At 34.2% G+C, this 27,989-nt stretch overlaps 1 protein-coding gene across 1 annotated transcript; it reads right to left on the bottom strand.

Annotated features, from left to right (window-relative positions):
* Positions 1-33: 33 nt before the first annotated feature.
* LOC129256130 (kynureninase-like) lies at positions 34-27,989 on the bottom strand. Its single transcript, XM_064108811.1, has 11 exons — positions 27,885-27,989; positions 26,329-26,390; positions 21,289-21,360; positions 20,407-20,481; positions 19,114-19,260; positions 16,668-16,766; positions 15,941-16,014; positions 14,801-14,853; positions 7,228-7,313; positions 6,558-6,791; positions 34-5,266 (listed from the first exon to the last, which is right to left on the bottom strand). The coding sequence occupies exons 1-11, from the start codon at positions 27,937-27,939 to the stop codon at positions 5,120-5,122; spliced, it is 1,104 nt and encodes a 367-aa protein (XP_063964881.1). The 5' UTR covers positions 27,940-27,989; the 3' UTR covers positions 34-5,119.

A 27,989-nucleotide genomic window follows, 5' to 3' on the forward strand; every position in this document is an offset into this window, starting at 1 on the left:
CATCGATCAAACAAACAAGTATCTTCAACAGAGTAATTTTAAGCACAGCAGTTTTATCATTTTATTCATGATTAAAAAATATACACTTTGAACTGTACAATGTAATGTACCCAAATAAAAACTCAATGATTTGGATATAGCAATGATATATAGCAGCAAATGATTGCCTCAAGATTCCTAATATATTTCAATTTGTATACATTCACATATGGTAACACTAAATGTTACATCAAGTCATTTTGTTTGTTTCCATCTTTGTTCACTCAAAACAAATTTTATTATCAGGTAAAAATTCACAATCTATTTTCATTGTTTACAACTTTGTGTGAAAACATAGAACATAAATCTAATATCTACAAAAAGCAAACGTACATGAATAAAGATTTTTTTAAGTATTCAAATACATTCAACATTGACAAAAATAGAATATTCTAAGATCTCCAAAATATTTCAAGAATTCAGCATGGAGTGGTCTATAATTCAAATTTGTGCTAAAATATTGATTTCATCATGGCACGGTACAATCTGTTCTTTCAACATACATGATAAACACAATACTGTTGCATATTACAAAGATGTTTACCAGGACAATATAAAGCACATACATATGAATATCAACACTTTTCTGTGATTTTACTAACCAGTTTAAACATACTTTCTAGTCATATTTTGTTAAATTGCTTTTTCCTCTTCATTATTTGAAGGCATGTCATCAACTATATTGATTAAAAAGTACAAGATCAAAATTTTTATTGTTTAAAGAATAAGATTAAATTTCACGAGAGCCAGTTTGTCCCCTCCTTTGATTTACATCTTTGAGCATTGTTTTCACACTAAAGCAGTCTCTTGAATGGTGCAAGGGGGTAAAAAAACCAACCTAGATGTTGAATGTATGCATTCAATAAACCATGGGTAATGCTGCTACAAACTATGCGCATGATTTTATGGAGTGACCTTAACCCCCTCTTTTTCATAAGATAAGCAGTTTATGAAATGCCTATCTGCGCTACATAAAAATTGTGGACAAAATTTTGTACATTGTAACAGAATGGAATTGATTCTTTAAATCGGTATAAATAAATGCCATGATTTCTTTCAAACATAGTTATGAGCATCAGAAAAACCTTGAACACAATTATCATGTTTTGGAGACAAACCCAGGTTTAGGCCAGTTTGTAAAATTGTTGATGAATTGTGAAAGCCGGATGAGCATTAAATCATGTTCTAACAAAAGGAGAGAGAGAGAGGGAAGCAAGAGCGATAATATTGTACAGCCTCATTATATGAAGGACACAAGTGAATTAGTCAAGAGTTACATTTAGTTGAATAAACTTGAACTTAACTCAAATGACCTATGACTTTACATGTGACCTCCAAAAGCAATGTAACAAATGTTTTGCCAATGATTTCTGAATGTATAATGCTATAAATGTCCTCTAGTACATGTATCTCTATGACCAAGTATGGTTTACAGCAGCATGTGCTGTACTGGCAACCACTATGTATCTAAGAGGGTAAATTGCCAATTCGTCCACTGCCAACTAGTCCACTCACCACATGGTCTACCTTCATTTAGTATAATGCCATTCCGTCCATCAACATTTCATCTTACAACCATATGGTCCAATAATAAATTCATCTAATCACCATTTCGTCTATTACCATTTCGTCTAATAACTAGTTGGTCTAAAACCCATTTTCCTTTCATTCATTTTGCACAATTAACACTTAAGTTTAATTAGACAAAATGGTATATGGACTAAATGGTTATTGGACCTACTGGTTATTAGATGGAATGGCATTAGACTAAATGAGATTAGACCATGTGGTGAGTAAACGAACTGATAATAGACCAAATGGTAGTAGACGAGTTGGCAATTAGATGAATTGGCATTAGATGAATTGGAAATAAACTTCTAAGAGTGTATTGCAGGAAAACTTTAAAGCATGCCCTAAAATGAACCCTTCTAGAGAACCCCCCCCCCCGAAAATTTCACGGTAGGGGGTGCCTCATCTCTTCTATACACAAATAATCATTCTTAAAAATAATTGAAACACCTTTGTAAAACTAAGCTTTTAACTTTAGGCATTCTCAAAACATTAACATTTGAAGTGTTCATTAACACTATAACACTATAAATGGAAACAAAAACAAAAATGAGAAACCAAGATAAATGTGTAACTGAAAAAAAAAGACAAAAAAGTAGCCTGTTTAAAGCACTCATCTTTATGTATCAAAGTAAAGACACAAAACACATACACACACACACACACACAAAACTTGACATTCTCTTAACCAATTTTCCTATACTAATTACAGTTGGTTTACTGAATGAGAATCATGTCAAAATGAATGCCCAAATACATATTTGTCCAATACTTCTTTGGCAAAAGGGCTCCACAGTAGTGGAGATTGGGGTTAGTTGGAACGCGGGGTAAGTTGAAACATTGTCATTTTCTTTAACGCCTTCACATAAATTTATGCAATACTGCCCTCAATTTATTGCCATTATCAACTGTCATCCACCACATGTGCAACAAGCCTGGTGAAGTTAGAAAGGATTCAAAGGAATTTTTGTTTTTTCACCTTCTGAGTAATTTGTTTCTCTTTCAGAAATGTTTTATTATCTCCGAGAAGTTTATAGATCAAGTTGGCCATTTTGGGGGTATAATAGACACTTGTACCAAGCTACAAAATAAGGTTATTAATATGCCATTATGAAGTCCCTTATTTGTGCTGTAAGCTTGTGAATGTCAAATGGGCCTCTGGAGTTAGTTGGAACAAAATTGAAGGGGTTATTTGGAACATGTTCCAACTTACCCCAAACATAATTATGAATAAAAACAATGAATATGAGAAAAAAATGTATACAGTATTTCACACTCTTTTGAACTTGTCCTGTAAGCCAGGCATGTTTTGTTTCTCAGTTAGGTCTGAGTGTGCATTTAAGGCCTATTGTAGGCCCCTAATGCAATATTAACCCTTATCAAACTGGGGGGGGGGGGGTAAATTTGAAGTCTTGCACATCATTTGAGACCAAATTTGCGATGCCCGGGTGCGCAGTTTCGAAATCACGCAACAATTGCATGTCTGACCCAAAATTGCTCAAAAACGTGATCCCATGTACAAGGTCAATGCAAATTGTACATGTATGATTATTTTTATTTTTGTTGGTTCAAATGGATTTATTTTATGCTATTTATGATCGCAAAAGGGTCCCGACAAAGTTCAGTGGAAAAAATATTAAAAAACAAAGGTTCGAAAAAAACTAAGAAATACAAATTTAAAAACAAAAAATACATAAATTATATTTTTTTGCCTTTTTTTTCGTAGATACAGTGTATTTTTTATAAATGTAAAAATTGATAATCTCACCAAAATTAGCATTCTACTAGGTTAATAAATTGAGTTAAAGGCAAAAACATAGACAAAAAAACAAATTTAGGGCAAATTTCATGCTTATTTGCATAATGAATTAATAAAAAATATAAACAATTAATTTTTGTCGTGTAAATTTGATGCAGAAGTACATAAAATTGCTGATACACTTAATTGCAAGTAAGATCAAACGCACACAAATACGCGGAATTCTACTACACAGTCGGCTTGCTTGAGTGGCTGTATAATAGAAAACATAAAGTTTAACAAATCAGAATACACACCTTTAATATTTTGAACTTGAAAAAAATAAACAAGTTGGCTAAAACCATGTAATATTACAGTCTAAGTAGTTTTAGTTTAATTCTTAACTGACCATGCAGTGTTCCAACTTACCCCATACCATGTTCCAACTTACCCCGTATATGGGGTAAGTTGGAACGCTTGCGATGGTCTTGTTCAAGGTTGATTTTTTTCAGTAACCATCACAGAATTAAAAATTTTATGGGGTACATTTGAAGCCCTTAGATATATGCTTTAAGCTGATATATTGATTGTTTCTCAAATAAAATCTATTCGGATTTTACAGCCATTTTTGTGAAAAATGTTCCAACTAACCCCAATCTCCCCTACTCTCGGGCCATATTTCATTAAGCATTTTACCCAAGAGGAGAGGACTTATGTTGATAAGTTTAATGCAACAGGCTACATGATCTTCTTTATCCCATATACAAGATTGTGATCATACAACAATCAGTTAAGAAGATCTAGATTCAACAGAAAGATAGTTATATAACTTTTTTTTAGATATCACATACAGATACAGCAAAATTCCGTTGTAAACAATATCATCAATAGTGCTCTCCATATTCTGTACATAATTATTTCCAAATCCAAGCAATATATAAGCTACTTAGTAAGATTTCGGACAATAGTACATTATGTTGATCATATACATACATGATTCCTGAGAAGTGGTACAAAATTTGAAGAAATTTCATTAATTTGACAAAATATCAACTTCACCTGATAGTCTAATGTTAACTTGAGAGAAAAAAAACTTAATTCATAAAAATTTCAAAGACATATATCACACATGTATATGTTTGACATATTCAACTTCAGATGGCAGTTTTGCTATATAAAATCATGACCATTTTTCATTGACGAGTGGAATGGTGGTTGAATAAAATGTAACTCAAATGTAATATAACATAAGTCAGAACTAAATATCAAACTATATATTTCCAAGACAATTCTCACAACCAAGTCCCTATGCCCAGTCCTAAACAATTTTGACTGATAAGGAGTCCCTTTCATAATAACTGTCCTAACTCTGCCAGTATAGCAGCTACCATGGTAACAAGGCTCAGCAGCCAATCACAATCTAGGTTTCCCATATAACTTACAATAATGGCAAATTTACAATAGTTATAAGTTTTCATGAAACAGGACCAAGATGGATAGTCCTGGAATGTGGCATTTGAACAAACAAAAAAAAAAAAAAAAAGAAGAAGAAAAGAATATGTGCAAGATAGCAAAAAATTGCATACAACCTATAAAAGATAGGAATACTATAATACAGTTTGATTGCATGTTGCTTTTAGATTTGTATGTGTGAGCTAAAGTAATTTTCAACCATTGTGATGGACCACAGCAATATTATTATTAAACAAACAAAAATTCAAAGAAAATATATGGAAAGGATACCTGAAGAATGTTTGAGAAAGAATGGTTTAATCAGTCAAGCTCTGAGTCAAGATCGGGTTGATTCTCTGCAATGTCCATGATTGTTAGGAGAGCATCAATAAACCGCCATACATCCAAGTAGTTACAGTACATAGGAGCTGGAGCAATGCGAATTACATTGGGTTTCCTCTCATCACACTGAAATTGATTATCACAGACAAAAAAAATGTAGGAAAAGAGGTGAAATGCTATTAATGTTTGGTCCCAACCCTGAAAACATGTAGATATTGATGAATATGCTGTTAAAAATAATTATCGCAGTACATTTGTTTGACAAAAATTTAACTACATTTTCTGAAGTACAGTAACAATTTATGAGAATGCCGGGAAAAAATTCGAACTAAAACTATTTGTAAGCAATATTTCATTATTTTTGTCAGCCATGCATTGATTCATGAGATACTTAAAGGTCAAGTCCACCCCAGGAAAATACTGACTTGAATAAATAGAGAAAAATCAAACTAGCATAGTGCTGAAAATTTCATCAAAATCGGATGTAAAATAAGAAAGTCATGACATTTTAAAGTTTAGCTTTTTTTTCACAAAACAGTGATATGCACAACTAGGTGAGTCAGTCGATGATGTCCATCACTCACTATTTCTTTTGTTTTTTATTGTTTGAATTATACAATATTTCATTTTTTATAGATTGGACAATAAGGACCAACTTGACTGAACCATATATATTAAACAATGCTAATTCCACATGTTCAGGGAGGAATTAATCGTTGTATCACTTGACAATGAGGAGAAAATTAGAATATTTCATATTTCATATAATAAAATACAAAATAAATAGTGAGTGGATGATGTCATCAGTCTCCTCATTTGCATATCGACCAGGATGTGCATATAACTGTTTTGTGAAATTAAGCGAAACTTTAAAATATCATAACTTTCTTATTTTACATCCGATTTTGATGAAATTTTCAGTGTTATGCTTGTTGGATGTTTCTCTTTTTATTCAAATCATCTTTTTGTTGGGGTGGACTTGTCCTTTAAGTTCAGGTAATGAGCCCAAAATGACACAAACGGTCTCAAAGAGTTTGGAAATAATGATGATAAAAAGCAATTACTGTATGCAGTAAGACTTTTTCATTACACCCAGAAACTTATGCATGGAACAACATAAGCTGATTTTTCGTCATAGTTTGAATGTAGCAAGCATCTGAAACGCTATCTCCTGTGTGAACCTTCTTCCCAAAGTATTTACCAACATAACAGTGAGTGTTCTTAACCTTTTCTACAACAAGATTTCCTAATAAGGGATACAATCATATGATTTCAATACAGACAATTACAACATTTGGAATTGAAATTTGAGATACACTCAGTGTCTGTGAACAACCACCCGTCGTACGACACCAACCTGAAGATCAATGTGGCAAACCTGTCAAGTTTCCATTCTAAGATGACATGATAGACTTACCACAATACCTCTCTTGCCCATCTCACTATGTATCCTGTTGATTGGTATGGAGAAGTAAAGGGATAGTTGGGCACCTCTTTCCTCTGGATTAGAAGGTGTAAGGATGGTGATAAACTCCTTGTTCTTCCTATGGGGACTGTCCTTACCAAAGTAATGACCTACCAGGTACTCTAAGTAACCTGTTAAGACCACTGACTTGGCTCGCAGCTCTGACATACTGGTCTTACAAAACACCTACAAAATAATTCAGGCATGATATGATAAATACTGACATAAGTTCAATGCAAAGTAAAATTTTGTTTGTAAAAAGATCCTGAGACATTAGGATCAACAACACAATAAAAACAGAAATAAGTTATCATTTACCAGAAACATATCGAGTAGCAAGATATAACAAAACACACAGAGTGCACACTCTTATTAATCTCCAACAGCATATCAAGACAATTAATTAATTTGATTTTCAGTTTACTTCCAAAAGAAAAATAAAGTGACGGGGAGAATATCATGCAAAGAATTCAACAGAACAAGTAATAACATATATTTGATCTGGACATTAAAAACAGAGTTGTACATGAAAATAAAGGCCAAATTTCAAAATACACTTGACATTGTGTATTTATTTCTATATATAGAGATAGGCTGCAATACAGACTTGGCATGAACTTACATCTAGACTTGCTCTCAGGGGACAAGCAGCAAAGATGGATGGGTTACTAAGGCGATATCCTGAGATGCCTGGAGATAGTTCAAGCTCTGCAACATCAAATAAAACAATGTATATCACATGAGGATGAGTAATGAATAGAGATCCATCATTTTAGAAGAAATTGACCCTGATATTCAGTTTTAGTTTTATTTGGCTAGTGGTTGCCCATAATATAGGAAGAGGCTGCAGCTTTTGTCTTTATATTTATGAGTCTGATGCTGTTACACGAAATGTAAACAATTATACATCTGATGAGGAAAACTCTTGACAGTGGCTGCAAAGCAGCCCCTGCATATACACTCCAGTCTTGCTTTAAGTTGCTTTCTTTTGATCCACAAATGTCCAGTGGTACTGAGTAAAGACCTACAGATCAACAAATTATAAAGGAAGAGGAAAAGCAATTTACATGTAGCAAGGCAAAAACAGTAAAAACTGACAGGTGAGCCTATTTTGAAACCACAGCAACAACGACTGGTTCATAGTCTACCGCAAGTAGATGTATTGCTTACAATAAGCGTAACATGAAAGATTCTGCAGCCTCTGCCTGTGGTCGAACACACCAAGTGTGATCTAACAGGGCTTTGGAAGTCAACAAGGCCACGTTACATTGACTATGTTGTAACATGCAGTAAAATGGGAAGCAATTTCTGTCTACACAATCTAAAACTCCCTAATATAACTACATGTACGTGAAAATATAGTTTATCCTTTATCTCTCACTTATGTTTCTCTTGAACATAGAGAGACCTGTTTCTGAATCCCAACACATGAGAACTGCACGATGACCACAAAAGCTCTGTAAAAAATCACAGCCTCTAGCACCATATAACAACCTCTAAGCAAAAACTGTATGATGATTGCTGCATATGTAACCTAGGCCTCACTTCTCAAAAGAAATGGCCGGTAGTAGTAATTTTAAATTATTTAACCATGGTTGCAGCCCCCCCTAAGAAAAAACACCCCCCCAAAAAAAAAAATAATAATGAATAAAAATAAAATCTGCCACTACATATCAGAATTCATAACTGAGCATTTTTCTAATGGAGGAATACATAAAGGTATATTGAGAAGAAAAAAACAATAATATACAAGGCAAATATTAATAGGCGGTAAGTGCTTGTTAAAATGATGCAACATTTATAGCACTTGAAGCAAATGCTGCATATTATTAATAATGTGATGAATTAGAATTTATCATTAGGGATATTACATGAATTAATATTACAGAATAACAATACAAAATCTAGCATCAATCATAAATATACTTAAAAATAAATTAATGCCACCAAACTTAATGTGAAATGATAAAATAACTTGTATTACACATGGGCATTTTCACGGTAACTGGCATTACACGGCACAATGTTTTCACACCTTTCATTGTGTGTATCTCTAAAACAACAAATGATGGGAGTTTGCTTTTGATAGAGTTAATAAAGTGAACCTTGCTGTATAACCTGATACTAAGTTTTCCTATGTAACCACATTTTTTTACGCATCAGCAAGCAAAAATGTGTCGGTAACTGACATTACGCAAAAGGACATGCAATTTCAGGGTGTTCATTAAAATTGAAATATCTCATGTCCCTGAGTAGATAGAGTAATAATTTGAATATGTAAATATACCTCTGTTACTAGTTTAAGATGTGTCAAAATATTAAACAATTCGTTTTTGTTTTTTGGGGGCTTTGATAATTTTTCCACAACCATGCTGGTAACTGACATTACGGTAACTGACATTACACTTAATTTGCCATAGAGATAACACATGGAAGTCAAATGTGTGGAATCATTGCATTGTATCTTCTGTGCAGAGCTTCACATGAAAGTGAGCTTGATGTGGAAGTATACCAGAGTTTCTAGGAACATTTCAATGAAAAAAAAATTTCTTTTTCTTAATTCCTTTCTTTGATTTGAACATTTTTATCATTACTTGTCGGTAACTGACAATACACATTAACATTTACCAGTGCTATATGATTTTCAAAGGCATAATTTTCTTGGTACTTATATGTAAGGCTTTTTAAAATCATAAAAGTTTCATAATACTTCACATTTTTAATTATCAAAAGATAAGCATAGCAGCTACATGTTTTCCTTTATTTTATAATAATTTAATATTGCATTGACTGTACACATGGATTTTTCTGACTATACACCCATAATATATTCATCAGTTTTATATTGACTTTTTAAACCTTTTCCTTCTTCAACCTCCCCCTCCCCTCAAAAAAGGCAAAATGAATAAGGGTCTCCTCCCCTAGGCTACATGTACCCCTCCCCTGAATCTCATGCAGCCATGTAGTTTTATTGATTTCTATTCTGGTCAGTGCAAGCGATGCTTGTTCATATCTGTCGGATTTCAATTCTCTTCATAATTTGTTTAATCATTTTCTTTGCTAATTTCTTTTTTAAGCTGTCCACAAAAAATAAACTCCAGCTTCTAAACTGAAACTGAACTATTTGTAAATTAGAAAAAAAAAAAACAGTTTTAGTAGATCCATGCAACATTGATCAGAACTGTCAAATTTCACTTTTCATCTACACTTGTAAACCAAAAACAAAATTGTATCACACATCCACACTACTAACAGGTATAAAAACCAGGAATTTACTTTTAGCGAGGCAATGCTCAAAAGAATCCTAGAAACTAAAAAAAGGGACCCTGGAAATCCCCTTCATCACAATGTTAAGCTTAAAAAATGTTGCAGATTTAGGCAATAGGTTGGGAAAAGTACCCCCTACCCCCCCCCCCCCCCGATAACCAAACAAAAAATTGTCTGATACAATTAGGTACTTGGTAAGTGCATGTACAAAACAATTTCATAGTAATTTTTTTTTGCCTGATGGGAATGCAACTTCCTTCATAATTTCATATAGTATTCCTTGTGAACTATACCTTTTAAAAGTCAATAGCAAGCTCCTTCTGGTGTGACTTTTAAAGTGAAAGACTTAAATAGCAAGTATACAATATTTCTTCTCCATAAAATTGACCACATATTTGCATTTCAATATTGGTAACCAACGTTTTATCATGGTAACTGACATTACATCTCTGTAACTGACATTACATTTTCCACTTGGTAACTGACATTACATATATTTAATGGTACCCTATGGCTTCATTGTTAATTGGTAATCTTTAATTTTGGTGTAGAAGGGAGGGGTGTTACCTAGAGAGGAAATCTACCAAGTTTCATTTAATATATCCTCTTTTCCAGGAAATTAGAAAAAAAAAGTTCATGTTTTCGGTAACTGACATTACATACCATATCACATACTTCATCAATGTTTTTTTATCAGATGAATGAATTAATGGTGTTCCTTTCTGTGGGATTTTAAACAGTGTTATAATAGCAAGCTAAATCACAGGCGAAAACATCATGATCAAACCTGTTCTTTAAAAATCTGTCAAAACAAAATATGTATCAATATACTATTTTCAACACTAATTTGTATCCATACTTTGGCAGCCATTTTGAAATAAAAAATGGCTGCCAGAGTCAGAAATTTTTTTGTCTCGGAAACTTCAGGTCTTGTTTTATTAAAAAACATAAAGCATTTGACATGAATATCAACTTGATTTTTTTGCCTCTGTGTCCATCTGTGGTGAAAATGCCCACATGATCAATAAAATTAAATGATTAAATTCCTTCTAGGACCACTTTTCTCAGGTGTAAGGTCCCCTAAGTCTGTGCAGGGCCCCTTGTCTGTGCACACACGTATCTGCGCGATTCTAGCAAAAGAAGATACGCAATGACCACAAACTGTACACATGCAATATTTAGAAAGATATTCATTCAAAAATCTGACTCAAAATGGTGGAAAAATAATGAATTTCTGGCATTTAATGTGACAGCCTAAAAATGCAGCCTTTCTCATTAAATTCCCAGAATGTGTACAGTAAATAGGTGCACAGACATAGGGCACCATCTTTTTGTTCAATCTGAAAATGACTGGAGCAGGTTTTTTACAAGAAAATCAAAAATTTCTCTAAAAATTTTATGAGATTTTTGGCACAATTACTCATAAGAATAAAAGGAACATTATCAACAGTTTTTTGTGAAATTAAAAAAGAATATAATGATTAATCTTAAATTAAATTGTTGGGTGCGCAGACATGCCCCCCCCCCTTCATATAATATATGCATGCAACATCTGCTACAATAACATATTACAGCCAATCGAATGAAGCACCAGAGAGCAGCAGATAGCATGCAGTAAAAATGCATAATATGCACTCTAAAAGTGTCAAGTATTTGCCCTACATACAAAGCAAGTGGATAGCAAGTGGATAGAAATATATATACATGTATGCAAGCAAGTGCTGTATGAAGGACTATACATGTATGTAGGTGCACGATACACTGTTGGGATCAGTGTTAAATAATAGGATTTTTAACTAGGCTTAATTCTTAAATGTGCAATGCCAATTGTTCTAAACAAGAAACAATTTTCTGTCATACATTCATAATATTTTCAAGCCATTTCATTAAAAAAAATGCATAGGAAGTAGTAGGTCCATGGTTTAACTTCATGATGTTACAAGCAATGCAGGCATCTTGGGTATTTACAATGTCGTACAAAAGCACACAGAGCAATTTTTTGTACCATGGGTGTGTTGCATTTAATTGTAATGCTTTCTACAACAACAAAGTTTGGTGGGTCAATACTATATTAGTGCAAGTGGCCAAGCTTTTTTTTATATAACTATATTTAAAGTTATATGCTACTGCCATTATAAAGGTAGATAATGTGTGAAACAAGTATTTCCAATGCACATTTTGACTCGACAAACACATGATCCATCACCAAAAATGATCAATAAGTCAACAAACTGACTTCAATTAGTTTCATCCGCACTGAAGTGTAGAGATACATGTAACTTGTCATATCTAGTCCAAGGAGGAAAACGTTTGAAATAAGCTGCAGCAAAAACTCCAGCATGTTAGAAATGTTAAGTCTTTAAAAGGGTGTGAGTGGTCACAAATAAAAAGATCTGAAATAAAAAGAGCTCCCATACTTTTTGTACAGAGGAAAGCAAAAAATAAGCTGAAATTAAGCTGAAAATCAAAACCAAAAGAATCTGAAATCAGCTAAAAATCTGAACTCTCACACCCCTGATGTCTACATGTATGTTTGATGTAAATTTTAAACATCCCATTGTGGCTTACTGAATGTTTTATGGTGAAGGGTCATAGATGTTCAATTCTAAAAGGAATTTTCATATTTACTGGATGGTAGCTGATGAAAATATCCTGGCCCAATCCCTATATAAGGGGGGCATGATGGATTCGCCCCTGGAAATATAGAATTATTTGGTTTAAAAGAGTGAGAATATACAATAAAGGTAATAAAACATAATGAATGAAGTATTAGAATAAAATATCAATAATCACAATGTCTATTCTTAATAAACAATTTTGTTATGTGCAATAACTTAGGTGAGTGGGTTTCCTTATTTGGCCCACCTCATTATTTTTTGCAATGAAAATCATAATAATTCATGCCATTTTTTTTAAAGACTCAGGCAACTTTTCTGTCCGATTTTATAACACCATGGTGCACAATTCAAAAGTCATGCATAGTTTGGCCTACATGTAAGACTATAGAGGGTGTATTATAAATAGGTCTGCTAATGAGTTGTAGCCACCTGTGTCCATGGTGCACAATTCAAAAGTCATGCATAGTTTGACCTGCATGTAAGGCTATAGAGGGTGTATTATAAATAGGTCTGTTAATGAGTTGTAGCCACCTGTGTCCATGGTGCACAATTCAAAAGTCATGCATAGTTTGACCTGCATGTAAGATTATAGAGGGTGTATTATAAATAGGTCTGCTAATGAGTTGTAGCCACCTGTGTCCATGGTGCACAATTCAAAAGTCATGCATAGTTTGGCCTGCATGTAAGACTATAGAGGTTGTATTATAAATAGGTCTGCTAATGAGTTGTAGCCACCTGTGTCCATGGTGCACAATTCAAAAGTCATGCATAGTTTGACCTGCATGTAAGATTATAGAGGGTGTATTATAAATAGGTCTGCTAATGAGTTGTAGCCACCTGTGTCCATGGTGCACAATTCAAAAGTCATGCATAGTTTGGCCTGCATGTAAGACTATAGAGGTTGTATTATAAATAGGTCTGCTAATGAGTTGTAGCCACCTGTGTCCATGGTGCACAATTCAAAAGTCATGCATAGTTTGACCTGCATGTAAGATTATAGAGGGTGTATTATAAATAGGTCTGCTAATGAGTTGTAGCCACCTGTGTCCATGGTGCACAATTCAAAAGTCATGCATAGTTTGACCTGCATGTAAGACTATAGAGGGTGTATTATAAATAGGTCTGCTAATGAGTTGTAGCCACCTGTGTCCATGGTGCACAATTCAAAAGTCATGCATAGTTTGACCTGCATGTAAGGCTATAGAGGGTGTATTATAAATAGGTCTGCTAATGAGTTATAGCCACCTGTGTCCATGGTGCACAATTCAAAAGTCATGCATAGTTTGACCTGCATGTAAGATTATAGAGGGTGTATCATTAAAAGGTCTGTGTCCTGCTGCAAAGCTTTGAATCCCAATCAAAACAAATTATTGCTTGATTCATACATAAAAAACAAAGTTTTGCAGAGAGTTTATCACTATTCTTTTTATCTTAACTTTCTCAAAAAGTTTCCATTAAAATTCAAACCTTATGTTTATTAAGTGTCATTAGCATTATGTATCTATTAATTTTCTTGTTCATTTTCCCATAGTTTCTTAATTTCTGTGAATGATGGTTGCCATAATGTATGCTTTTCTGGTGGTCAATAGCAATGATCTATTGGGTGCTAAATATTGTTAAATTCCAGTGTACCTTCCTTGATTAGCATTACAATATAAGCTATTAACTCTTGAGCTATTAGTACATGTGGTTTATGAAAATCTGTAGTATGGAGTGCCAAATTTGATGATAAGAAATACTAGTAGACATTCTAACAAATTCTGATTTATTTCCACACACTTTAACGTAAATTGGGGTAAAAGAAAAAAAAAGTAATACTGGTAATTATAAAAGCCTGTCTAAAGCTTTGGTAACATTAAATAACGTTATCTGACTATACTCCTGTTTTACAATTACATTTTCTTGCCATAATCAAGCCATTCTAAGTATTACACTTTTTATATAAACAGAAAAGAGAGACAAATAATTTTAGAAAGGCGTCACATAAGGGGGTCAGACATACATGTATTTCATGGAATTCCAAAGAAGTGATCCATATAATCTAGACTGGCAATTAAAAACCCCTACAACCACAGACTTCACATGTTAATATGTGTGTGTATAAATATGTATGCTACAAAAACATAATTCCACACAAAATACATGTAATATAGCATTCCATTCCAATATTTGTTTAAAAAAATAGAATAAAAATTGTCACTACATGTATATGATAATGGTTAAATACATTCATGATGCTCAATCCATTCAAAAGAAATTTTTTGGCTTATCAATACAAAGGCCTATACTTTGAACCTAGTTAAAACTCACCATTATTCATGTCAAATCTGCTCTTAAACTTGTGGCCCCACCATCCAACAAGCCTGATTGAAAACAGACACAAAACACAGTTATTATAATCTCTATTTCATATATTATATAGAAAATATGAGAGGATAAATTCAATACCAATGTATCTTATAAATTCAAATTCAAGGAAATATATTATAAAAATGTGTTTCATCATCCAAACAATTTACAGAGGTAAGCAGAACTGTTCTTAATGATTGAATAATTTTCACCAAATTATGCACAACCTGTACTGTGACAAATGGGTGTCATCCAGCTAAGGATGGCAGATATGAACAAAGTTATCTGTACATAAAGCACTAACTCATCTCTTCTTGAGAGAGAAGTTGTAGGTCAGTGACCAAATGAAGCAATTATATCTGATTGAAACACTTCTTTATAAACATATCAAATATATCCATTAACAAACACTTCTGACAACTACGTTTCTAGGTCTGCTCTGTGCAATATTCCATCGCACAGTTGACCTCAAGTATGCCAGGATTTTATCCAAGCAGCATCGTTCATGAATATTTGTACAGATAACTCATTGACATGGGGTTGACTCAAAGATAAACCCTATTTTATCTTAGGCTAACAAAAAAATTAAAGGCCAAAAGCTAATGAACTCCAGCTTGACCAACCCGGCCTTAACTTTAGTTTAAGCATGCACTTTCTATAGCAGTTAAGCTAGGTATGTACAAAAAGCATTTGCAGCAGAAGTTATGACAGTTTTACCCATCCAGAGTTGCAATAATATTAACAATGAAGATCAATTCTAGTAAAGCAGGTACAAAGTTATCATATGATCTTACTTAGGAATATTTCAGAGGATTGTAGCATCCTCCAGGAGTAGCAAATACAGGCCAACCAGGGGAGCATTTCAAATAGTCATTTCTCAGCAAACTTTAACTGACAACAAAATGAGTACCTAAAATCATACCATCTGATTAGCAGAGAGCAAACTTGGGAATGAAAATCACTATCAAGATTCTTAATGAAATTTTCGCTAAGATAACTCTGGTGATGGACACAGCGGGATATCAACATCCAAATGTTCTCAGATTTCCCACATGTGCCCATTATCACAATTTATGTACCTTATACTATAGGAATACATACTTAGGTTCCATTGTGTCAGCCAGTTTAGAGTGAAGAAAAGCGCCACCCAAACTTCCAGCACCAGAATTCAAATACTGAAACATAGATATTGAAAATATAAATTTATCATGTCATGCACGCTAATGTATTAGAATAATCAGCTCATTTAAAGGTCAAGTCCACCCCAGAAAAATGTTGATTTGATTTTTTATTTTACATCCGATTTTGATGAAATTTTCAGTGTTATGCTTGTTCGATTTTTCTCTATTTATTTAAATTAACTTTTTTGGGGTGGACTTGTCCTTTAATATCTGATATTCATTATTTTGAAACACATATAATTATCAAAATGGTTTTCATATCTTTTTTGTAAGAGCTGTGCTTTTTTCTTCTTCTGGCATTTTGACGATAAATGTAATATGCAAAAACAAAAATCACTATTACTGAAATATAGAGTTAAAAGATAAGCAAACAAAGAGTTTTGAAAGGACAAGCTTTAAAGTTCACAAGTTTAAATGAAACCATACAAGGTTTGAATAGTGACGCATGCCTTGATTTGATCAACTGAATAATTTGCAAATATAACCCACAAACCATATTAATGTGTCATGCATTAGTGATGTGAAAACTTAAAACATATGGTGATAGTATTGTTTCTTTCATTTATAACTACCAATTTGACTCAACAGAATTCCTGTTTATTGCTTTCTCTCAGGAACATTGGTGTAGTAAGTAAAGACTTAGTTACCTTGTATGTACACCAAACTGCAAAGTCCACATCCCAGTCATGTAGATGAAGCTCTACATTACCAACAGCATGTGCAAGATCAAAACCAACATAACAACCCTGTGTGAATGCAGATTAAAAAGAACACACATTAATATAGGCATTTGGAAGGGAGTGTTCATACATGCAGTCTTAAGTGTCTGGACACTGGACAAAATACTTTCATAAAGATAGAGAAAGTGAGAGGTAGAAAGAGAAAGTACCTTTTAGAAACATATTTCAAAGGGGGAAAGTAGTTAGAGAATTTTACTCTTGATGGACAATCACAGGAGAGAATTATATATGCAGGTGAATATTAAAGCAAACATATAATCTAACTGATATTTAACAAGTTCAAAACAATACTTTGTGGCAGGATTAGATTATCATTCAAAGAGGTATCACACTGAGTGGTGAACAAAGCAATAACATTGGGTTTTGGTAGCTTGGTTATAATTAAACAAGTGGAATGCCTCTGGCCGTCTCACCTGCATCACGCGATTCAATATAGCAGCAGTGCTGATTTTGAAAACTACTATAACTCGCACAAGATGTTCAGTGATACTTGGTTACTCTTATTTCCACGTTTTATGAACTAGACCAATACACTTATAGAGATATGATGGCAATTCAACAAATACCCCCAACGTGGCCAAAGTTCTTTGACCTTAACATGACCTTTGACCTTGATCATGTGACCTGAAACTTGCACAGGATGTTCAGTGATACTTGATTACTATTATGTCCAAGTTTTATGAACTAGACCAACACACTTTCAAATTTATGGCTGTAATTCAACAAATACCCCAATTTGGCCAAAGTTCATTGACCCTAAATGACCTTTGACCTTGATCATGTGACCTGAAACTTGCACAGGATGTTCAGTAATACTTGATTACTATTATGTCCAAGTTTCATGAATCAGATCCATAAACTTTCAAAGTTATGATGGTAATTCAACAGATACCCCCAATTCGGCCAAAGTTCATTGACCCTAAATGACCTTTGACCTTGGTCATGTGATGTGAAACTCAAGCAGGATGTTCATTGATACTTGATTAACCTTATGTATAAGTTTCATGAACTAGGTCCATATATTTTCTAAGTTATGATGACATTTCAAAAACTTAACCTTAGGTTAAGATTTTGATGTTGATTCCCCCAACATGGTCTAAGTTCATTGACCCTAAATGACCTTTGACCTTGGTCATGTGACATGAAACTCAGGCAGGATGTTCAGTAATACTTGATTAACCTTATGGCCAAGTTTCATGAACTAGGTCCATATACTTTCTAAGTTATGCTGTCATTTCAAAAACTTAACCTCAGGTTAAGATTTGGTGTTGACGCCGCCGCCGTCGGAAAAGCGGCGCCTATAGTCTCACTCTGCTATGCAGGTGAGACAAAAATAATGGAGAAGAAAAAGAGAATACAAACAGAATAAAGAAGCTTAGAAAAGGATCTAGGATCAACAAAAATACAAAGAATAGACACTGATAAGAAAAAGTAATTACATTTTAAACTTGTTTCTTCTTCTTCGTATCACAGATTTACAAGACAATCTACCAAAATACCATCCATGGCTGAAACTTTGCACATTATTATAAAGCTTTTACATGTATTAGATATTATGATCCCATGGTAACATGTGATAACTACATTATTTTGCATGACAACAAGGCACTCATCTCATCCTAGATAGATCTGTCTCTTGGTATTATTACCTCCAGGCATGTATCATAATTGGGGCACAGTACAGTATTTACAACTGATTATTACATGTATCAAGGAAAGGTAAGTGATAAAATCTCAATCAGTTTGCTAAGCCTGTCTGTGATAAAACTATGATTGAAAATATTCAGATATTAATTTTTTTATGTGAGAACTTACTTATAGCACAAGCAATTAAACCACAAAAGGAAGGTAAAGTTTTCTTGAAACGGTGATGACTCCTCTTTTCCTATCAAGGGACACGTACCCACAAAAGTACTTTGAAACCACTGCACTCTCACACCCAGTCACCCATGAATTTGTCAAAGACTGTTTACAAATTCCAGGCCGAGTATGAGGTTGGATACCTTGAAATATGTTCTGTTCAATAATATGTTATGTTCTATTCATTTTATAGAATACCGAAGCGATGACATCAGTTGCCATGGTGTCATGGCGGCCTGGTTCTAAACAAATGAACCCGCCGAATGAAAGCGTGTTTCTCATAGAAGAAAATGGCTGCTATCAGAATTTGATCGCTTGCAACCTATTTTTTCAGACGGGCCAAAGTCAAACAAATGTGTACAGACAATCGTCAGCTGCGACTCTATTTAGAACCAGCCCGCCATGACCCCACTTCGGTACTCTATTTGTCTTCGAGTTTAATTGTGTCGTTCTTTTGGTAGTCTCTTGTTAGACCATTCGACGGAATACTCACCTTTGCATGTCCAGCTTTTGTGATGACAGGCATGTTAAAAAACTGACCGGTATAATACTGTAAGGCTCCAAGTAAGATGACCGCTATACCATCACCTTCCTTCTCAATCACACTAAGCACATCCTCTGTTCTTATATCATACTCTCCCTAAAATCAAGAATAAATGTCAATGTAAAGTCAGAAATACAAAATATAATGGTAGGTCTTTTTCAGAAGGTTTACTTTTAGACAAGTTCTCATTGGAAAAGGATTGGTTGCACAAAGCTCTGGCCTATAGAATTTCATGAAGAAATTAATCTTTGATTTTTTTTGCCAACTGTTAAAACCTACATGCCCTTCATGCTTGATTCCAATGTATATAAGGTCAATGAAATGTTCATTATTTTGTAGTTTATATAATTTTTATGTTTTATACTCCCTATTTGTGTTTCTGTTATTCTTTCTTTGCGCTATGTATCTGATGAAAAGGCAGTATATAAATGAAGTGTATTATTATTATTAATTCTATTTCAGCATTAGGCAATATAGGCACATGATAATTAGTGATATTACCATTATGCGGGACAATGAAAACAGGATACTGAAAATATTCAGTAAAAAATGATTATTCATTATAACACTACAATGGAATGTAAACAAATCAATAATAAAAGCTTTATAATTCTTTATTTATGCATGTCAGTTTTGGAGAGTGAATCAAACTATTATACAGATATTGCCTATCTAGAGTTTGAATGTAACATTTTGTTTCCTCGACGGAGTTATATTTTCCCCAAGGGATTATATTTTGCCCGAAGTGCGCAGCGCTGAGTGAAAAAATTCTCCCGAGGGAACAATAAAGCTCTGGAGGGGAGTTGAAATGTTATTTATTAAAAAGATAGACAAGGCAATATCTGTTATATTATATAGTCCATGTAGATTCGCTATCAAAGACTGCATTCATCACTCTGACTTTATGATTAACCCTAAATTCTTGCTGCAGCTCTGATCAATCCAAGTCATAAAGATTTTTAAAAAATACATTAAGCGCATTCTATGCAATTGACACGTAAACACTAGCGCGTATATCAAGAAACTACCTAATTACACAGCTTGTAAGCAGCCAGTGATGTCACCTTAGTGAATATAACACCGCACTTTACAATGCAACGCAGTTATATTCACTGAGGTGATGTCACAACCTAGAATATAACAAATGCGATCCTCACAGCTCTGGTCACATGATGGCGCACTGACATATTACTGATTGGAATCTACATAACCTATGTAATATAACGTTTTATTAACACATACTTTTCTTGGTTCCACGAATATAATGCTTCTTGCTGGATCATATCCATTGAGACGTATTTGAGATTCCACTGTATACTGTGTTTAGAAACAGGAAAAAAAGAATTCAAAACAAGTGTCAAATGGAAAATTCACTATCTTTCATCACCTTGAATAAAACCTTTTGAATTAATACCAGCAGCATGTAATACAATATAATTTTAGTGTTTACGATGTATAATGTAAAATTGTCTTTCTTTTACTCAGATATTCATGACTTTCACGGGAGTGGATTATTATTTGCTGACACTAGGTTTCGTGGAAAGCAAAGCAAATACCTATGATAGAGTTCAATCTCCAGTGTACAGAAAATCAACTGACCAATTTCCATGCAGTATTTTCTTATTTACTTGCTTGAATTTATCTCATTCCGATATACCTTGTGGCCGAAAAGCACCCACAAAATTATGGTTGAAGCTTTTTACTTCAGAGAGCACTTACAATCTCTATGCAATAGATTGCATACTTATTTCTTTAGTAGAGTTCGCAAGGCATCCTTGTGGAGACATGCTCACAGCATCCATTTTGGGGGAAAATCTAAAAAATTTACAATCACATGTACCTTACTTAATGTTTTCCAGTTCCCAACATCCATCTGAAATTCAAGGTTTAGATTGGTAAAAAGCTATCCAAATTTCATCCTTACTATTAAGAGTATCATGAGCTACCGAGAATTGATTGATGCCTTAATTGTGATTCTGATCCATAAAATGGCATCGGAATCCATAGACATTCTGACATGACTCTGCCCCAGGTATCACTGTATGATAACTGAATCAACTGAATACAAGTCAGTAATTCAATAACTTTAATTGGTTTTCTTCTTAATAAATATTTCTAACTTACATGATCACTGGGAAAGGCCTTTGATTCAATGAGAATTTTATGTCTCTTTTCTGTAGGACGATAAAAGGACATCTGTAAAAAAGAAAAAGGGAAGAAAAGAATAAAGAAGAAAACAAAGAAAGCACTGATTGAAATGTGAGTGACTGTGATGAAGCATGCATCTCATTAAAAAGGATTCCAAATAAAACAATGATTGAAATGTGACTGTGATGAAGCATGCATCTCATTAAAAAGGATTCCAAATAAAACACTGATTGAAATGTGACTGTGATGAAGCATGCATCTCATTAAAAAGGATTCCAAATTAAATACTGATTGAAATGTGACTGTGATGAAGCATGCATCTCATTAAAAAGGATTCCAAATTAAACACTGATTGAAATGTGACTGTGATGAAGCATGCATCTCATTAAAAAGGATTCCAAATTAAACACTGATTGAAATGTGACTGTGATGAAGCATGCATCTCATTAAAAAGGATTCCAAATAAAACACTGATTGAAATGTGACTGTGATGAAGCATGCATCTCATTAAAAAGGATTCCAAATAAAACAATGATTGAAATGTGACTGTGATGAAGCATGCATCTCATTAAAAAGGATTCCAAATAAAACACTGATTGAAATGTGACTGTGATGAAGCATGCATCTCATTAAAAAGGATTCCAAATAAAACAATGATTGAAATGTGACTGTGATGAAGCATGCATCTCATTAAAAAGGATTCCAAATAAAACACTGATTGAAATGTGACTGTGATGAAGCATGCATCTCAATAAAAAGGATTCCAAATAAAACAATGATTGAAATGTGACTGTGATGAAGCATGCATCTCATTAAAAAGGATTCCAAATAAAACACTGATTGAAATGTGACTGTGATGAAGCATGCATCTCATTAAAAAGGATTCCAAATAAAACACTGATTGAAATGTGACTGTGATGAAGCATGCATCTCATTAAAAAGGATTCCAAATAAAACACTGATTGAAATGTGACTGTGATGAAGCATGCATCTCATTAAAAAGGATTCCAAATAAAACAATGATTGAAATGTGACTGTGATGAAGCATGCATCTCATTAAAAAGGATTCCAAATAAAACAATGATTGAAATGTGACTGTGATGAAGCATGCATCTCATTAAAAAGGATTCCAAATAAAACACTGATTGAAATGTGACTGTGATAAAGCATGCATCTCATTAAAAAGGATTCCAAATAAAACACTGATTGAAATGTGACTGTGATAAAGCATGCATCTCATTAAAAAGGATTCCAAATAAAACACTGATTGAAATGTGACTGTGGTGAAGCATGCATCTCATTAAAAAGGATTCCAAATAAAACACTGATTGAAATGTGACTGTGATGAAGCATGCATCTCATTAAAAAGGATTCCAAATAAAACACTGATTGAAATGTGACTGTGATGAAGCATGCATCTCATTAAAAAGGATTCCAAATAAAACACTGATTGAAATGTGACTGTGATGAAGCATGCATCTCATTAAAAAGGATTCCAAATAAAACACTGATTGAAATGTGACTGTGATGAAGCATGCATCTCATTAAAAAGGATTCCAAATAAAACAATGATTGAAATGTGACTGTGATGAAGCATGCATCTCATTAAAAAGGATTCCAAATAAAACACTGATTGAAATGTGACTGTGATGAAGCATGCATCTCATTAAAAAGGATTCCAAATAAAACACTGATTGAAATGTGACTGTGATGAAGCATGCATCTCATTAAAAAGGATTCCAAATAAAACACTGATTGAAATGTGACTGTGATGAAGCATGCATCTCATTAAAAAGGATTCCAAATAAAACACTGATTGAAATGTGACTGTGATGAAGCATGCATCTCATTAAAAAGGATTCCAAATAAAACACTGATTGAAATGTGACTGTGATGAAGCATGCATCTCATTAAAAAGGATTCCAAATAAAACACTGATTGAAATGTGACTGTGATGAAGCATGCATCTCATTAAAAAGGATTCCAAATAAAACAATGATTGAAATGTGACTGTGATGAAGCATGCATCTCATTAAAAAGGATTCCAAATAAAACACTGATTGAAATGTGACTGTGATGAAGCATGCATCTCATTAAAAAGGATTCCAAATTAAACACTGATTGAAATGTGACTGTGATGAAGCATGCATCTCATTAAAAAGGATTCCAAATAAAACACTGATTGAAATGTGACTGTGATGAAGCATGCATCTCATTAAAAAGGATTCCAAATAAAACACTGATTGAAATGTGACTGTGATAAAGCATGCAACTCATTAAAAAGGATTCCAAATAAAACACTGATTGAAATGTGACTGTGATGAAGCATGCATCTCATTAAAAAGGATTCCAAATAAAACACTGATTGAAATGTGACTGTGATGAAGCATGCATCTCATTAAAAAGGATTCCAAATAAAACAATGATTGAAATGTGACTGTGATGAAGCATGCATCTCATTAAAAAGGATTCCAAATAAAACACTGATTGAAATGTGACTGTGATGAAGCATGCATCTCATTAAAAAGGATTCCAAATAAAACAATGATTGAAATGTGACTGTGGTGAAGCATGCATCTCATTAAAAAGGATTCCAAATAAAACACTGATTGAAATGTGACTGTGATGAAGCATGCAACTCAATAAAAAGGATTCCAAATAAAACACTGATTGAAATGTGACTGTGATGAAGCATGCATCTCATTAAAAAGGATTCCAAATAAAACACTGATTGAAATGTGACTGTGATGAAGCATGCATCTCATTAAAAAGGATTCCAAATAAAACACTGATTGAAATGTGACTGTGATAAAGCATGCAACTCATTAAAAAGGATTCCAAATAAAACACTGATTGAAATGTGACTGTGATGAAGCATGCATCTCATTAAAAAGGATTCCAAATAAAACACTGATTGAAATGTGACTGTGATGAAGCATGCATCTCATTAAAAAGGATTCCAAATAAAACACTGATTGAAATGTGACTGTGATGAAGCATGCAACTCAATAAAAAGGATTCCAAATAAAACACTGATTGAAATGTGACTGTGATGAAGCATGCATCTCATTAAAAAGGATTCCAAATAAAACACTGATTGAAATGTGACTGTGATGAAGCATGCAACTCAATAAAAAGGATTCCAAATAAAACACTGATTGAAATGTGACTGTGATGAAGCATGCATCTCATTAAAAAGGATTCCAAATAAAACAATGATTGAAATGTGACTGTGGTGAAGCATGCATCTCATTAAAAAGGATTCCAAATAAAACACTGATTGAAATGTGACTGTGATGAAGCATGCAACTCAATAAAAAGGATTCCAAATAAAACAATGATTGAAATGTGACTGTGATGAAGCATGCATCTCATTAAAAAGGATTCCAAATAAAACAATGATTGAAATGTGACTGTGGTGAAGCATGCATCTCATTAAAAAGGATTCCAAATAAAACACTGATTGAAATGTGACTGTGATGAAGCATGCATCTCAATAAAAAGGATTCCAAATAAAACACTGATTGAAATGTGACTGTGATGAAGCATGCATCTCATTAAAAAGGATTCCAAATAAAACAATGATTGAAATGTGACTGTGATGAAGCATGCATCTCATTAAAAAGGATTCCAAATAAAACACTGATTGAAATGTGACTGTGATGAAGCATGCAACTCAATAAAAAGGATTCCAAATAAAACACTGATTGAAATGTGACTGTGATGAAGCATGCATCTCATTAAAAAGGATTCCAAATAAAACACTGATTGAAATGTGACTGTGATGAAGCATGCATCTCATTAAAAAGGATTCCAAATAAAACAATGATTGAAATGTGACTGTGGTGAAGCATGCATCTCATTAAAAAGGATTCCAAATAAAACACTGATTGAAATGTGACTGTGATGAAGCATGCATCTCATTAAAAAGGATTCCAAATAAAACAATGATTGAAATGTGACTGTGATGAAGCATGCATCTCATTAAAAAGGATTCCAAATAAAACACTGATTGAAATGTGACTGTGATGAAGCATGCATCTCATTAAAAAGGATTCCAAATAAAACAATGATTGAAATGTGACTGTGGTGAAGCATGCATCTCATTAAAAAGGATTCCAAATAAAACACTGATTGAAATGTGACTGTGATGAAGCATGCAACTCAATAAAAAGGATTCCAAATAAAACACTGATTGAAATGTGACTGTGATGAAGCATGCATCTCATTAAAAAGGATTCCAAATAAAACAATGATTGAAATGTGACTGTGGTGAAGCATGCATCTCATTAAAAAGGATTCCAAATAAAACACTGATTGAAATGTGACTGTGATGAAGCATGCAACTCAATAAAAAGGATTCCAAATAAAACAATGATTGAAATGTGACTGTGATGAAGCATGCATCTCATTAAAAAGGATTCCAAATAAAACAATGATTGAAATGTGACTGTGGTGAAGCATGCATCTCATTAAAAAGGATTCCAAATAAAACACTGATTGAAATGTGACTGTGATGAAGCATGCATCTCAATAAAAAGGATTCCAAATAAAACACTGATTGAAATGTGACTGTGATGAAGCATGCATCTCATTAAAAAGGATTCCAAATAAAACAATGATTGAAATGTGACTGTGATGAAGCATGCATCTCATTAAAAAGGATTCCAAATAAAACACTGATTGAAATGTGACTGTGATGAAGCATGCAACTCAATAAAAAGGATTCCAAATAAAACACTGATTGAAATGTGACTGTGATGAAGCATGCATCTCATTAAAAAGGATTCCAAATAAAACACTGATTGAAATGTGTCTGTGATGAAGCATGCATCTCAATAAAAAGGATTCCAAATAAAACACTGATTGAAATGTGACTGTGATAAAGCATGCAACTCATTAAAAAGGATTCCAAATAAAACACTGATTGAAATGTGACTGTGATGAAGCATGCATCTCAAAAAAGGAAATAGAACAATTTATCAAAGTGAATGTTAACAATGTTGTTTTACTCACCAGTAATAGATGTAAATTGACAGTGAGACCATTCATGATTGCCAATTCCTCTTCTTTACAACCTACAAATATGAGAGAAATAGAAATGAAACAGAGAAAAAGTCCATGATATTATTGCAAGAACGAGTAACAAAATGTTGCTGTCACTCCCCATGTTAAAAAAAATGGTAAGGGGGATGGGAGGATGACTAAGAAGAGAGGATAAGAAAGAAAAGGAGGGGAGAAAGAGGATGAAGAGGGGAAGGAGGAGGAAGAAAAGGAGGGTGAGAAGCACTACAAAGAAGTAAAAGGGGGGTAGAGAAAGAGGATGAAGAAGGGAAGGAGGAAGAGGAGGAGGGTGGGAAGGAGGACTAAGAAGAGGGAACGAGAAAGAGGTGGAGGGGAGAAAGAAGGTGAAGGGAAGGGGAGGAAAAGGGTGGGAAGGAGGACTAAGAAGAGGGGACAAGAAAAAGGTGGGGGAGAGAAAGAGGATGAAGAGGGGAAGGGGGAGGAAGAAGAGAAGGGTGGGAAGGAGGACTAAGAACAGGGGACAAGAAAAAGGGTGGGGGAGAGAAAGAGGATGAAGAGGGGAAGGGGAGGAAGAAGAGGGTGGGAAGGAGGACTAAGAAGAGGGGACAAGAAAAAGGTGGGGTAGAGAAAGAGGATGAAGAGGGGAAGGGGAGGAAGAAGAGGGTGGGAAGGAGGACTAAGAAGAGGGGACAAGAAAAAGGTGGGGTAGAGAAAGAGGATGAAGAGGGGAAGGGGGAGGAAGAAGAGGGTGGGAAGGAGGACTAAGAAGTGGGGACAAGAAAAAGGTGGGGTAGAGAAAGAGGATGAAGAGGGGAAGGGGAGGAAGAAGAGGGGAAGGGGAGGAAGAAGAGGGTGGGAAGGAGGACTAAGTAGAGGGGACAAGAAAAAGGATGAAGAGGGGAAGGGGGAGGAAGAAGAGAAGGGTGGGAAGGAGGACTAAGAAGATGGGACAAGGAAAGGGTGGGGGAGAGAGAGCGAATGAAGAGGGGAAGGGGAGGAAGAAGAGGGTGGGAAGGAGGACTAAGAAGAGGGGACAAGAAAAAGGTGGGGTAGAGAAAGAGGATGAAGAGGGGAAGGGGGAAGAAGAAGAGGGTGGGAAGGAGGACTAAGAAGAGGGGACAAGAAAAAGGTGGGGGAGAGAAAGAGGATGAAGAGGGGAAGGGGAGGAAGAAGAGGGTGGGAAGGAGGACTAAGAAGTGGGGACAAGGAAAGGGTGGAAGGGGAGAAAGAGTGTTTTGATGTGAAGGAGGAGGAAGGAGGGTGAGAAAGAGAAATAAGAGGGGAGAGACAAAAAAGGAGGGGAGAAGGGGAGAAAGAGGATGAAGAGGGATGGAGGAGTAAGAAGAGGAATGTGAGAAGGAGGACTAAGGAGAGAGAAGGAGGAATAGGATGGGAGAATGAGGAGAAATAACATAATTATGATCATTTAAAATGCAGCTGGTATTAATAAAATTATTATTTCCTGTGAGGAATGTCTAAATGAAATATCCTAATATCATCCATATATGTACACGCCCACATGTACCTATTAAAGTGACTGATCTTACCAACAATGTTGGACATGTCAGTAGCAAGTACTTCATCACAGAAAGCCCAAGGCATCTGACCGCAAAGATGTCCGTGTACTCCCCTGAAAAAAAAAATTAAGCATC

This window comes from Lytechinus pictus, chromosome 1, assembly GCF_037042905.1.
Source record: "Lytechinus pictus isolate F3 Inbred chromosome 1, Lp3.0, whole genome shotgun sequence".
In the NCBI taxonomy this organism is placed as follows: Eukaryota; Metazoa; Echinodermata; class Echinoidea; order Temnopleuroida; family Toxopneustidae; genus Lytechinus; species Lytechinus pictus.

Excerpts from the sequence above, each read along its gene's own strand:
- LOC129256130 (XM_064108811.1), bottom strand. The coding sequence starts at position 27,939 with ATGCCTTGGGCTTTCTGTGATGAAGTACTTGCTACTGACATGTCCAAC. Across the intron at positions 21,361-26,328 it reads TCAATTTACATCTATTACTG|ATGTCCTTTTATCGTCCTAC; the intron begins GTGAGTAAAACA and ends TCTTTTTTACAG. Across the intron at positions 5,267-6,557 it reads TGGGCAAGAGAGGTATTGTG|TGTGATGAGAGGAAACCCAA; the intron begins GTAAGTCTATCA and ends AATCAATTTCAG.